The sequence below is a fragment of the Enhydra lutris genome, unplaced genomic scaffold (genome assembly GCF_002288905.1).
Source record: "Enhydra lutris kenyoni isolate GAN:26980312 unplaced genomic scaffold, ASM228890v2 scaffoldscaffold3, whole genome shotgun sequence".
Lineage (NCBI taxonomy): Eukaryota > Metazoa > Chordata > Mammalia > Carnivora > Mustelidae > Enhydra > Enhydra lutris.
The window spans coordinates 11,097,270-11,112,797 of NW_019154087.1; the positions used below are offsets into that span (position 1 = coordinate 11,097,270).

Sequence of the window (15,528 nt, forward strand, 5' to 3'; positions counted from 1 at the left end):
ACAATTATCATATGATCTCCCTTGATATGAAGAATTTGAGAGGCAGAATTGGGGGCTAGGGTGGTAGGGAAGGAAAAAATGAAACAAGATGGGATCAGGAGGGAGACAACCATAAGAGACCCTTAATCTCAGGGAGAGGTGTGTGGAGAGAATCCTATTTTTATCTTATTATTTGTTAGTTTTTATCCTATTTTTACTATTATTTTTCTATTACATGTTAATGAAAACTTTCTTACACAACTGGTATTAATTTTTAGAGAGTATAATTTTATATAAGATTAGAATCCTATAAAATCCAACAATCCATTGTTGTCTGTTTGTACTTTAGGTATCTGCACTTGTTTATTTTTGGATGGCACATAAAGTTCATTGCAGAATTACTGATTTACTTAGCCATCTTGCACAGCAAACGAGTTACCCACTAGAGGAGCTGGTATAATTGCTGTGAGTTGTTCCATATGAGTTATAAAAATTAGAACGCGTACTTCTATTCAGAAAGTTCTGCTTTACAATTCCTGTGGTGTGCCCGACAGCCATATTTTCATGAATGAAGCTGCAGGTGTCTGGTTATTACAACCATTTGTGAAGGGATATGATTGCTGTTTCCATATATTCAAAGAGCTTTCTTGTGGGAGAGAGAGTAAACTTGTTCTGTATGACTCTGGGCTACCTGTAATAAATAGTGGCCATTGCAGAGGCAGAACTTTTAAACTAATGGTCAAGTCAGCTAGCCTGAAGGGTCATGTGTTTGAAGCAGTATTTGTTGGAAATGCCCTTGGTTAGAAATATGAGATGCCATGTTTTAGCAGTATTGTAGGGGGGAGAACTCCCTGAGTGGTAGTCTGAATTGCTGTCCTCCAAGGAAGACTTCTATAAGTCTGTGATTATTCCTTCTTTTAGCAAATTCCCTTTGCCCTGATCCGGGTATAAACTTGAGTCTTTAGTAGTTGGCTCCATGGAGTTATGGCTTTGTACTAATGGAATTGTGGCTTTTCAAGCAGAGGAAAGGTTGGGCTTGGTCATGAAAGGCTATACTTTTGTAAGAGCATAACCTCCGTTTTATAATCTTAACTTATCTGTGTGAAATGAGCTACCTTTTCCTGCACTGAGCTGCTTTTTTTGATACCTCTCTAGTTTCCATTCATTTTTGTGAGGACGAGGCCCTTTAAGGAAGCCAGTTATAAATCTGACAGTAAAAATTTAATCCACGGACCTTGTAAACAGCCAGATGACACACATTTTATGCAGCTTTAGGTTTATAATGTGACCCAGTGGGATCGTAATATGCTTATGATATGCAGACTTGAGACTTCAATAACAAAACTCTTTTTTTTTTTTTAAAGAAAAAAGAATAGTTCTGACACATATATCTCAGGAATATTTTATACAAATTTATTTTATCTCTGTTATTTCCCCTGAATTTTAAGATAGTTTCTTGCTTTGTACATGACCCAAAGAAGAAATATCATTACCAATAATACTGTTACTACAGAGCAATATATATTGGTGATAGTCCAGGTTATAATTTTTAATTGTGAATGGGCCCAAAGAGAATTTTATTCTGTTCTCATGAAATTAATATTTGGTTTATATAGCTAGAAACGTGCTAATTTGGTGATGATTGTATAAAAATTATGTTGAAAACCTGAAGCATTCTTGAGACATTTTATTAGGTGTTATAAATAGAGGAACACATTTTCTTATGTGTTTTCTACATCTGCAACAACAATCAGACTTGGTGCGTAAAAAGATATATGATATGATACATAATAAGATATACGTACAGTTCATGGACAAGTTCATTTGTTATGTCATCAGTGACTTGGCATTTAAGTGGGGGGAGGATAATGTAATTAATAAGTCAGTGAAAAGTTTGACACCCTTTAGTGATGAAAAATGGAAGCATAAGCACCCTTTAAAAAGTTGAATTTTATCTGTACTCGTAAAGAATATTATGCTGAGACTTTGACAGGTCATGCCATCACAACTCTGTTGGTGGTATTGGAATCTTTGACAAAAATATTTATTCACCTGGCTGTGCACTAACAGCTTAACTACATAAAATAGCTCTTGATTTCAGGCCATATCTAGATGTTGTGGCTTTGGTTTGGTTAACAGAGGTGTGAGCCTTCATGCTATCCCAAGTTATTTCATCATCAAGCTACTAAATCATAGCCACACGTCATATTGTCCTAGATTTGGAAAAAGGGAAAGAATTGGTTAGGGTGGAATATACTTTTGGAAGACTAAAGCAACCCTTTGTTCCAATATGGATGCTCTAAAGACAAAGCTTCTTTCTTTTTGTAATAATATTATCTACCCTTTGTAGAAAACTAAATATCAAAGAAAGGTATAAAGAAGAAAGCAAAGGCTCCATCAAATACCACTCTCTGCTTTACTATGAAAACCCTCCTCAGTGTTTCGTAGGACATCTTCCCACACCCCATTCTACATGTGTGTATGTTTGTGGCCTGTGGTATTCTACCTATAATGGTTTGCATTGTTCTTTTGACACTCAAAATATGTTCTAGTGGGTTTTCCATATCAAAATAAATATACAGTAGCCACTCAAATTTAGTTAACCAGGTTTATATCTGTCAGTAGGCATTTAGCTGTTTTTTTTTTTAAAAAGTTTTTGTTTATGTAAATAATTGCCAGATCTATGTCTGCCAAGGGAGTTGGTTAGTCAAAGACTGTGTCTGTTTGTCATTTTGGGTCAATAGAGCCACACTGCCACTCAGAAAATGTACATTCCCGGTTACAAGAGATGAGATTGCTCGATCTTTTCCTTTTGTCAACAATGAGTAATATCCATTCTCCTTACCTCTGCCAATCTGATATACCACAGAGAGTTGTTTGTTTTTTTAACTTTCATTCTCTCATTATATTTATGGGTTTAAATACTGAAACTATATAATTTTTTTTAAGATTTTATTTATTTATTTGACACAGAGAGAGATCACAAGTAGGCAGGCAGAGAGAGAGGAGGAAGCAGGCTCCATGCTGAGCAGAGCCCAATGCGGGGCTCAATCCCAGGACCCTGGGATCATGACCTGAGCCAAAGGCAGAGGCTTAACCCACTGAGCCAGCCAGGTGTGCCCCAAAACTATATAGTCTGACATCCCCAAATGTTCTACACTATGATGCAGACTTGAAATGTTCCACTGTCTACTAGACATCTTTGACTAGTCATTTGAACCCACCCCAAACTGAGCCCCTTATCTTTCAGCAAACCTGTTTCTTGCTTGCTCTTCTGGTGGCTGATCCATCCTACTGTCTCTCTGGTCACAATCTTAGATCTTCTTTCCTGTGTCTCATGCTTCAGATTCAAGTCTCTCCACAAAAACCTGTTAACTTTCGTCATATATCTGGAAATCTACCACTTCTTTGTACATTGGTAGCTACCACTCTGATGGAGGACTTGATTTTCTCTTGTTTGGTTTCTTGCTGTTGCTTCTCTGGGTTCTCTGCTTTCCCATGTCCCCCTCTCTCCTGTTCTCAGCACACCCACCTTAGCATCCTATGAAATGTCATCGGCTCAAGACTCATTTGAGATTTTTTATCTCTTCCAGTAAAAAGCAAAATTCCTGCAGTGCCCAACCAGATCCTACACGATTTGCTTCTCCTTCTCCTTCTTTTCCCATTTTTTTCCAGCCTCATCTCCCCACTTCTGTGCTTCTTCCTCTCACTCCACCACACTGGCCTTCGTGGTGTTTCCTGCCCAGAGGCCTCAGAGGGAGACGTGCCCTTGTTCCCTCAGTTCCATCAGTTCTTCTCTCGAGTCACCTTCTCAGCTAGAATTTCTGCTTAAATTGCTACCCCTTTCTTTGAAACTTTTGCTATCCCCTTTCCCTTCTTTATTTTTCTCTATAGCATGTACTTCATGTTTTATGGTTTGTTCATTGTCTTTTTCTCCTCGCCAGTGGGAGAGCTCCGTGATAGCTAGGACTTAGTCTTCTGTTTTTACTGCTATCTCCCCCGTGGGTAAAACAGGACTGACACATAAGGGCATGAGGTGCATAGCATGGCCTGGGTACAAAATAAGTAATGAAGGAGATTGCAAGAGTGCTACTTGGAGGAATCTTTTTGCCTCTTTTTTTTTTTTTTTTTTTGAGTTTTCATCTTTTCCTATAAATGTGCCATAACTCTTTATATTAGCAGCTTAAAATATTTATTTCATATTGCAAATATTCTTTGCCACCAAACATTTTTGCCTTATGATTTTAAATTTAATGCCTTCTCTCATCTGCATATTTGAGCTTCTGCCATGCTTAGAAAGCCTTTTCCTGCTCAAAATGTATTTAACAATTCACTCATATTTTCTTCTAGTATATTGAGGATTTGTTCTTCACATTTGAAAAAAAAAAGCTGAATCGAAATGGGATTTATTGAAAGGGGTGAATGAATAATAGATACAGTTTAATTTTTTCCCAAATATCTATACAGCTGCCTCAAAACCATTTACCAAACTGTCCACTGTTGTTCTACCAATTTGAAATGCCGTGTTTTGCTATATTAAGTGTCCATATATTTTATGTAGTGAAAGAAACTTACTCTTTTTTCTATTTTTTCCCAGTTATCATGTTCATTTATAAGGCTAAATAACACACTTGAATACGTGTAATTTTTCTCAAGTTTTAATTAGCTCCCCTCATCCTTTCTCTATATTTTTTACAACTGAAAACAGACATGGTAATCCCTTCTCACCAACATTATGTTAATATGTAATATGTACATCTTGAATATTACAATGTACATTAAACTAAGAAAATTTTTAAATCTTTATGCTGTGAATAAAGTGCTTTATTTATTCCCTTTATTTTTATGCCACATGTATCATAAAAACTAATGAATTATATGATGTGTTTTATTATCATAAGAGAATATAGTTCAATTTTTGGTTTTTAGAATTTATCTGAATAAATTCTAATGGTAGAATAGGATTTTATATACTGACTTGTGCTAAACAGGTTAATACTGATGTGTGATTAAAAAAACAGGAGAAGTGAATAAGCATACTGTTTTGTTGTTTGCTTTGTTTTCATTCCTGGTTTCCTGTTGTTTATTGTTTCTCAGTGTATTTCTGTTTGTTCCGTGTTTAAAGGTACTTGCTGCGTCTACATTGTTTGATCTCTGGCAAGTTATTGTAACTCTTTGAGTTACTGTAAAATGGGGACAGTAATAGTATACTGTCCATCAAATTAATGTTAGAATTAAGTGAAAAAATTCATGTAATGTGTTAAGTTGAGTGTAGCAGTGACACAAAATAAATATTTAATGAATGTTACTTGGTTTAAGTATGAGTAAATATTCTAGTTTAATTTAGGGGGAAATGGTATCTAGGACTAAAAATTATTGGAAGTTATTCAGTGATGTTGAGGGGAGAAGGTGGAAACTGTCTCCTTTTACCAGTTTCCTTTGATTATTTTGAAAGTGTTATACTACCATAGTGAAAGCCTGTCCAGTAAGAATGAAGGTTTAGTCTTCAGAGAAATTATAAATCATTTTACTCTGCAGCGTAAATCCTGAGAAATCTGGGTATATTCAGATTAGCATTTTGAGATTAGAGAAACAATTTCCTTTATTATTTATCAAATATATAATTAATGTGAGAATTTAAAAATAGAGTTGTTTTTCTCCTGTGAACATAGTGTATTTGTGTTTATGGTTTTATGGTAAAAGAATATCACCAGAAGAAACAAGATACTGTCTACCTTCCCCTTCCTCTCCCGCATCACGAATACAAGTTCCAATTATTGTCACGACTAGATGATTTTAGACCCCCCTGACTCAGTTTCTTTCATCTGCAGACGCATTCTGAAGAGAGACCGTTCCAATGTGAGGAATGTAAAGCTTTGTTCCGAACCCCATTTTCTTTGCAGAGACACCTGCTCATACATAACAGTAAGTCACAATACAAGCAGTTGAGGGCAAATTGAATTATCTCAAACTTCGTTCTTATAACTCTTGAGAATGTTGGCGTCACAAAAATGGACCTGTTTATAGTTACATGATCTGCTTTTGAATGTAAAAAGGGCTGGTAATTCTGCCTTTCTCCTTTTCTTGCTTTATTCTTGCTTTATTTTCCCACATAAAGATAAATTGTTTTATGAGACATTTTATTTTATATCATTTCTTTCCACTATTTAAGGTTTGTATATAAAATCTTATGTTCAGTAAAGTATCTTTGAAATTTGTCTGAAATAGACATTTTTGTTCCCTTTTAAGTATAATGGTTAAAATATGCAGATGTCTGGCATGATTTTATTAGCTCACAGACTTTTCAAGTTGGAAAGGATCAGAGTGCACATCTAATTTAACCTGTTAATGCGAGGGGAGTAGAGAAAATGCAGACCCAGAGAAACATGGTGACATACGCGGTGTTCTAGATCTAGAGACAGCATCCAGATTCAGTCAGGTGCTTTCTCTTCTTACTATATGCTGCCTCTGACTTCTTAACTTCTTTTGGCAGGAACACTTCTTTTTCTTTTGGGAGAAGTTATACACATACATACTATGCAAAGAGATATTTTTAGAATACAACACCTTATACCCACATCGCTGAAAGGACACTTTATATTATGTTATTTCAGAGAAAATGCTATTGCTAAGCTGAGTTTTAAAGTGAGTTCTGTGTTCAGATATGGAAATAACCAGACATTTGTTACATTACTGTATCTAAAAGTAAAGAAAAATGGCATAATGTAGGCGATATTTGTATTGTTTGCTTTTGAGTTGTTTAATCCGTGGAACATCTTCTGAAACAAAGTTACTACTGCTGATTAAATTTTTAATATTTCTGAGGAAAGTAAAACAATCAGTTATGACAACAGTACAGATAAGACAGTATCTTAGAAGAAATTTTCTCTGGTCAAGTAGAAGTGTCTACAATTCAAAATGCCAAAGATAGTAAAGTTTTTTTTTTTTTTTTATTTAATTTAATTTTTTCATCAGTGTTTCAAAATTCATTGTTTATGCACCACATCCAGTGCTCCATGTAATCCGTGCCCTCCTTAATACCCACCACCAGGCTCACCCAACCCCCCACCCCCTCCCTTCCAAAACCCTCAGTTTGTTTCTCAGAGTCCACAGTCTCTCATGGTTTGTCTCCCCTGCTCCAATTTCTCCCAACTCACTTCTCCTCTCCATCTCCCAATGTCCTCTCTGTTATTCCTTATGCTTCACAAGTAAGTGAAACCATATGATAATTGGCTTTCTCTGCTTGACTTACTTCACTCAGCATAGTAAAGTTTTTGAAAATACTAAGTGGTAAGATCATGACGAAATGCCTCTTTTCCTACAGAAAAGATAGTGTTAAGGTCCGTGCCACTCTGCATTTGACCTTACAGCTCTGGAGAATTGGTCAACACAACTTTCTCTTTCTTTATTAAGGACAGCCATGCATTTAAGAAATAAAATTTAGGGTGCCTGGGTGGCTCAGTTGATTAAGCTGCTGTGTTTGGCCCAGGTCATGATCCCAGGGTCCTGGGATCAAGTCCTACATTAGGGCTCCTTGCTCAGCAGGGAGCCTGCTTCACCCTCTGTTCCCACTCGTGCTCTCCCTTGCTATCTCTGTCTCTCTCTCAAATAAATAAATAAATCTTTAAAAAAAAAAAAAGAAAAGAAAATTTGCCCTGTAACAGCAGTAATTTCCATCCCATCACGCTCTCATTTGATTAAGAAAAAAAGTCATTATGGGATGAATGGATTTTTGAGTAGGAATTGGGGTGAGTGAACCTCATTCATACTATTAAGACTTCTGTGGCCAAATTTGGCCTGTATGCTCAGGAAATTTTTGTTTGGATAGATGAAAATTAGTTTCAATAACAACAAGGAATTTTTATTATAAGGAACCTACTAATTTTGATTTCTGCTGATTGGCTCCCATATACTTGAAGCAGAGGATTGAAGCAGCGGTGTGGACTGTGTTTGCACATTCTGTATTTAATATAATGTTGGTCAGCACATTAATCACAGGCTTTATGAAGCTGCACCAAGACATTTGGCTGGGAAGTCAGCTTTGTAGTTGACTGAGCAAGTGGGTTATTGAAGGTAAAATTAAACATCAGATAAGGCAAATGAGCTAAAAGGATGGGAAAAACCAGAAGGAGACAGAGTAAGACAAAATACTAGATGTTATCTTACACAGTATGAAAATGAAAACCTATTTAACTTCAAAACATGCAGGCTGTTTTAGAAACTTATATCAGTATTCTGGCTCAAAATATGAAAAATAACGTCATAATTATTTTGGAAATTACTGCTATTTTCTAACATATGGAAAACCAAAAGGCAGGTTACTAGCTTGCTTCTTGGTTTTAAGATAGGAAAAATCCTATCTTTAATCCTATGTTTATTTCTTTAAGGCAAAGAAATCTGATAACATCAGATAAAATCTCTTCAGAGTTAAAAAATTCTGATAAGCTTAAAACAAAGAAATCTGGTATTAAAATTTGAAAGAAGAAAGGTAAGGACTCCCTTGGTATAGCTTGATGAGGTCTTTGTATAGGAATCAATATTTTGATTCATGTGATAGTTTAATAGAAATGCTTTAATAGGAGAAATCTTGGAGAATTACTGTTTTGTTTTGTTATTTACTTAATTGTAAACATTTACTCATTTATTTTGAGAGGAGGACAGGGAGAAGCAGAAGGAGAAGGAGAGGAAGGGAATCCTAAGCAGACACCCCACTGAGCACAGAGTTCTAAGACACAGGATTGGACCCAGTGACCCTGAGATCATGACCTGAGCTGAAACCAAGAGTCTGAAGCTTAACCTACTAGGCCATGCAGGCAACCCTTGTTTTTGTTTTTTCATTGTTCCTGAGTTGCTTTGCTTTATTTATAATCTTATGTCATTGATCATTTCTTTTACTATTACTATTACTATTATTACTATTATATATTTTATACAAATGAGGTATTTAAATCTAAAATGATATATAAAGACAAACTAGATTATAGTGACAGTACCCAGCAACAAAAATGCACAAAGGCAACATATAAACATAGCTCTGAGAATCTACACAATTCTTGCATGGTTTGGATGTAACTTTGTTCCAAGCATCAGATTCCATCAGGGCTCTCCAAGATTTTAAGTTAAAGAGCCATAATTCTGTTTGAAAAGCGTCATTTGTCTTTTTCTTTTTTTCCTTTTCACCTCTTTTTGTCCTTGCTTCCTTAAATTTGGTATGAAGAAATAGTAGGATCTTCACATTTCTAAGTCTGTGTTGGTTATAATGGAGGGAAGTAGGAAGTAGGAAATTGAGGTAATCTATTTCAATGTAGAAAGTTATCTTTTGTCTCATAGTGAATATAATATGTAGATCTGTACTAATATAATTGTTTTTTAAAAGGGGAAGATATATTCAAATACTAGGCTGTCTTTCTTACATAATCATGTACTTCCATGCATATGCAAGTTTAAAAAATACCATACCATACATCCCGAAACAGAGTTTGTGGAGTTGCTTTCCCTGTGGGCCGAGGCTATAAAATGAGAACAAGGTGAATATCCTCACAGGTACCCAGGGGCTCTAGGGTAGAAAAGGATAGTTGCCCCAGTCCAGCTGCCTTTCTGAGAGGCAACCCCCCAACCTGTCTGATGAGAGCCTGGAAGGTAATTAAATTAATTAGCAGACCAGGGACCATGTTAGGGAGCCTCTAGTCCAAATTCCTGAGATAGTGCTGAGGAAGGAAGGGGTGTCGTAGCCCTCTCCTGTCTTAGCAGGGGTCTGGCTCTGACCCATTTCTGTGTGCCTGTGGGGGCTTCACTCCGCACCTCGCTACCCATGACCCTATTCTGCCCTGTCCCTTAAAGACCACAGGGGCTGTGGTGGGAGTGAGGAGAGTTTAGGAGGGGCCCCAAATGCCACTTACTCTGCTTGACAGAAGCTTTTTGTCACCATGAGAATCTACTTCAACCCTGAGCCACTGCCTGAGAAAGACCTACTACTTCTAAAGAAAGTTTATGGTTCCTTTAGAAAGTTAGCTAATTGAGTCTCCACCTTTTCCAGTTAAAGAGTCTGAGAATGTAAGAGGGTTCAAGCACTTCCCGCTGGTCACACAATGAATGAGCAAATGTGGAATTGAAGGATGTGAAAAATTACCTTTTCTGGCTATAATAAATTTTTGGAGAAAAGAACACTATATCTGGTACCCATGAGGGGGAGATAACATCATTCGGCTCTTGCATCTGATCTTTCTTTTATTTAATGTTTTCATTTCTAAGGTGAGAGGACTTTCAAGTGCCATCACTGTGATGCTACCTTTAAAAGGAAGGATACCTTAAATGTTCACGTCCAGGTGGTCCATGAAAGACACAAGAAATACAGATGCGAGCTCTGTAATAAGGCGTTTGTTACACCTTCAGTGCTTAGAAGTCATAAGAAAGTAAGTAGAAGCCTTCTGTATGTTTGAATGAATTACATACTTCAACAATATGGGCATGCATGCTAGTTATAATGTGATAATCAATTTTATATTAATTAATCAACATATTTCCTCCAAATGACAAGGGATGCGTGGTTTATATGAGCTCTTCAGAAAATGTCAGTTCTCTTTACTTTTTCAGAAGAGGTATAATCTTTCAGATGAAGGTGAACCTAGATTGAGGTGAGTTCTTCACCACAGCACTGAACTATGGTGATAGATGGGTTGTACAAAGTATTTGATGAGTGAAAGCTTGTCAGTTTTTGTAAGTTTTTGAATTAATGTAGGTTTTTACTTAAAAAATGATCAGTGCCTTAATTTTATTTTTCAGAGATAATTCAGGTGTTTATTGACAAGTTATTAGATTGAGCTCTTTTCTAGGATTGGAACTGTTCTTCTTCATCTTGCATCTCTAGGCCTAGGGAAGTTCTGGTACAGAAGAGGGACTTGATAAGTATTTGCTTAACTCAAATAAAATGAGGTTCTTACAGTGATTTGGAGATTATCTTTTTTGTGTTATGCTAATTACTTTAAGCAAATCAAGAGGTTATTTTTATTTGGTTTGTAAGTACATTTTAAGGGTATTTTCAAAAATAGCAATGTTCATATGTAACAAACACCATTATAGATTTTAATGTTGACTTTAGAAATGACTATGAAGTGTCATAGATGCGGCTACTTAGTGTGCACTGCTAAGTGAATGTGAGGAAGTAACTCGTTTTTCAGTGTGAATTTTATTTTGGTACCTGTCTTTAGTGTGGCTGTGTCAAAGGACTGAATTGTCCATTACCTGTTTCTTTAATGTTCAGTAATAATATTGTCTACTCTTTTCAAATTTCTGGAGAGGATAATTTTTCACCTTTCTTTGCTTGAATTATTTTTTGTATGAATTTAATAAATTTGTGTCTTGTTTAATCAACCTGGGAAAAAAATAGTGAGTTTTCAAGAGAGGTAATAGTTGTTTGTCCACAATCATAGATTGTCGTGGCAGAGCATTATTTGTGTTTGTCTTATACATTTACCAATATTGTCATAGTGATCTGTTCCATGCTTTCTTATCTATATTTAAGATATTTTAATGTTATACCTTAAATGTCTTTTAAAACCAGTTAACCAAATTCCATACCTAATAATAAGATATATTTTTGAATTAAACCAAAGAAGCATTTTAATTCTTTTCACTATTGTTGACTGAATGTTGTTTGGTTTGAACCTTGTACCACTGACAAGTCAGGTCATGTAAGTGAGCAATGAAATACTTATGTAGCAGCAAAAGAAATTCTGTGGATTTTATAAAGATACGATAAATAAATTGGTAGTTGCCTCTTTGGAGTAATCCAATGTTTTAATAATAGATATACACAATTTCTAAGCAACCGTACACTAGTCAAGAAAGAATTGATGTATCTTGCCCCTTCTGTCAGGGAATGAGAAGAATATAGGTCTGCTCTATGTTAAAGTGCTATACCATTTCCTTTAAAATGAGCCATAATGGGAACCATGGGAGTAACGGCTCTTACTATAAAGAATGTATAACTGTTTTGTATAAGAACTTAGAGTGAAAATGGAAAGTTAAGTGCCTGCCAAATGGAGAATCAAGGAGATGTCTGTTGTAGCCAGTGTCATTGGCTAGCGTGGCAGTTGGTTAGACTAGATTTCTGAAATTTGAATATAATATAAATCATTTTCAATGGAAAAATATTTAAAAGGACACTGATGTTGACTAAGGTATTTAGTTTATAACTGTTTTAAAAACCACAAATACAATAGTATCTATCCAAATGCAGATTATAATTCAAATGTGGAAATTTTCAAATTAAATGCCAATAAGGCTATGAAACTAATTATATTAAAGTTAGCAATTAATATGGAGAATGTTTTGCTACACTGGTTGTTTTCTGAGATGAGACTGCCCTACTCCTTTCACTCTATCCCTGCCAGTGTGTCCCTGCTGGGAACATATTTAAAAAAAAGAAAAACAAAAAAACTTTCCCATTCTTTTTACATTAGCCCATGGCAATGCCAGTAATTTGCACAAACCTAATGCAAACACAGGCCCTAGAAACTCTGTGTTGTGGTAGTAACCCAGATGATCTGCTGTATGCTTTCGTTAATGTGTAGGTCATCATTGAAATTAAAAAAAAAAAATTTATGAAGTGTCACTGACAGTGTGCAGATATCTGAAGTAATTTCCCTCTTCTCCCTTCTTTTCCCCTTCTCCTAAGTTTAAAAAACAATGGGACTTGAAAAGTAGCTCTGACATCTCATTTATTGGAATGACCTATTTTGGATGCTGGTAGAATAAGATCTCCTGATGAGATTGTGAGACAAGTTTTAAAAGCTCCATCTGTCTCCTTTTTTTTTTTTTTTTTTTTTGGGAGAGCCTGCTCTTTTCTTTAAACTCTCTAACATTCTGTCAAAATTCACTTTTGATGAGGGGTGCCTGGGTGGCTCAGTGGGTTAAGCCTCTGCTTTCGGCTCAGGTCATGGTCTTGGGGTCCTGGGATCGAGCCCCGCGTCGGGCTCTCTGCTCAGCGGGGAGCCTGCTTCCCTTCCTCTCTCTCTCTGCCTGCCTCTCTGCCTACTTGTGATCTCTGTCTGTCGAATAGATAAATGAAATCTTAAAAAAAAATTCACTTTTGATGATACATATTCACCTTTCCTTGTGTGGTTGTTTTATGCTGAAATTAAAGGTATGTTGAGGGCAAGGATGTTCTTTCAAATTGACTGCTCAATTAACACCTGCTGATTTTCAAGATCAAGTCAGATTTATATTCCTTTCTGCTTTGCTGTAAAATCAATCCAGTCAGGCAAGCGTAATGCAAATAACAGATTACTTTATTGAGATTAATTCTGTCCTTGGGAGTTAAATACACACAAAGAATGTGAAAAATGCTTCTAAGGAAGTATTTCTTGGCAGCAGTCAAGGGAGCTGTAACCCCATTTTGATTATGTGGTTTTGCCAGCATATACTGGTTTTGTATAACTTAATCATTTTTACTTGGGGGCTCCATAAAGGCTTAAAAAGTAAACTGCAGAATTATTTTCAAATTAGCACTAATGCAGGAGTCTAAGGTTTGGGGGTTTTTTGTTTTTTTTGTTTTTTTGAACCAGAGGGAATACTCATGATAAATTGTTTAAAATCTCATTGTGATACTAAATCATTTTAATGAAACATAATCCTGGAAAAAAAGGATTTACCATTGTCAGAGGCACTTAATCATTTTTACCTAATTCTTTATATTTATCCTCGACCCTTTTTATTCCTTTCCATTTAGACACATACAGGAGAAAAGGAGAAAATCTGCCCATATTGTGGCCAGAAATTTGCCAGCAGTGGTACACTGAGAGTTCATATCCGTAGTCACACAGGTATGTAGATTGTAATTGGTGATAAAAACAACTTAAATCAAATTCTTTTAAAAGTAGAAATATAGTCTTAGCTGTTTTCTCTTCCTTCTAATTTTATAGAATCCAGTCCCTTACTGGAGAAAAATTTTAAATAAGTTTACTTTCCCAATTAAGTTAAATATCTGAAATGGAAATAATTTGGCTAATGTTTGGTTGTGATATAATTGTGATTTACTGTATATTCTGTTCTAATAGAGGAATAGGGAATAGCAGTTTGACTTTTTATAGAAGGCTAAGGGCCTCCTCTTAAAATTCCTTCCTATAACTGACATCAAATGTGGCTTTTTTAAATTTAGAAAGTTCTTGGAATATTGCCTGGACGCTGTAGGATTTTATTGGATATGAGGGTGATGCAACCATAATGTCCAGTATGCCATGGATTACTTCCTAAAGGGATCGTCCCTTGATTTCTTCTGACTTTTTGTGCAATTTCTCCCATGAAAAAGGACTGTGCCCTAGTGAAGCCTGAATAAACAACTAAATATTCTTTTTTAAAATTTTAACTGAAGTATAGTTGACATAGAATATTTGTTTCAGGTATACAACATAGTGATCTGGTAATTATATGTGTTATAAAAAGCTCACCATGGTAAGTCTAGGATAAGTCTAACATACCATCTGTCACCGTACAAAGTTATTACAGTATTATTGACTATATTCTCACTGCTGCACTTTTTATCCCCATGATTTATTTTGTGACTGAAGTTTATTCCCTTATCTTCTTCACCTATTTCACCCATCCCCCACTGCCTTCCCCTCTGGCAATCACTAGTTAGTTCTCTATGAGTCTGTTTCTCTTTTTGTTGTTGGAGTTGGCATTTGTTTTTTTGTTTGTTTTTTAGATTCCACATATAAGTGAAATTGTAGGGTATTTGTCTTTCAGTTACTTAGTATAATATCCTCTAGGTCCATCCATACTCTTGTAAATGACAAGATATCGTTCCTTTTTATGATTAGGTCATATTCCATCATGTATATATACCACATTTCTCTTATCCATTTATCTGTCAATAGATATTTACATTGTGTTGCCTCCATATCTTGGCCCTTGTAAATGATGCTGCAGTGAACATAGAGGTGCATACATCTTTTTGAATTAGTGTTTTCGTTTTCTTTGGGTAAATACCCAGAAGTGCAATTACTGCATCATATGGTGCTTCCATTTTAAGTTTTTTTGAGGACCCTCCAAACTGTTTTCCAGAGTGGCTGTATCAATTTACATTCCTACCGATAAGTTTACGAGGGTTCCCCGTTCTCTACAGTCTCACCACCACTTGTTATTTCTAGTCTTTTTGATACTAGGTATTCTGACAGATGTGAGATATCTCATTGTGGTTTCGATTTGCGTTTCCCTGACGATGAGTGATGTTGAGCATCTTTTCATGTGTCTGTTGGCCATCTGGATGTCTTCTTTGGAAAAATGCCTGTTCATGTCTTCTGCACATTTTTTCATTGGATTATTTGTTGTTTTGGTCTTGAGTTGTATGAGTTCTTAGCATATTTTGGATACTAATCCCGAACTGAGTATGTCATTAGCAAATATATTTAAACAATTAAATATTGACAGAACCTTGTCTGGATTTTGTCTATTATGTAGAGAAATACTTGAAAAAACTTGAAAAAATACTCTAAATATTGATAGCCAGATTATTTTACCTGAATCTTAATGGTTTTCAGTAGCTGGACT

At 35.7% G+C, this 15,528-nt stretch overlaps 1 protein-coding gene across 3 annotated transcripts in view; it reads left to right on the forward strand.

Moving 5' to 3' along the window:
* Positions 1–15,528, forward strand: part of LOC111155690 (PR/SET domain 5) — a 222,148-nt gene that overhangs the window by 139,493 nt on the left and 67,127 nt on the right. For all 3 annotated transcript variants that reach the window (XM_022515994.1, XM_022516003.1, XM_022516012.1), the window contains 3 exons: positions 5,811–5,904; positions 10,231–10,391; positions 13,709–13,802. In XM_022515994.1, the coding sequence (XP_022371702.1) occupies positions 5,811–5,904; positions 10,231–10,391; positions 13,709–13,802 (349 nt within the window). The remainder of the gene's footprint in view (positions 1–5,810; positions 5,905–10,230; positions 10,392–13,708; positions 13,803–15,528) is intronic.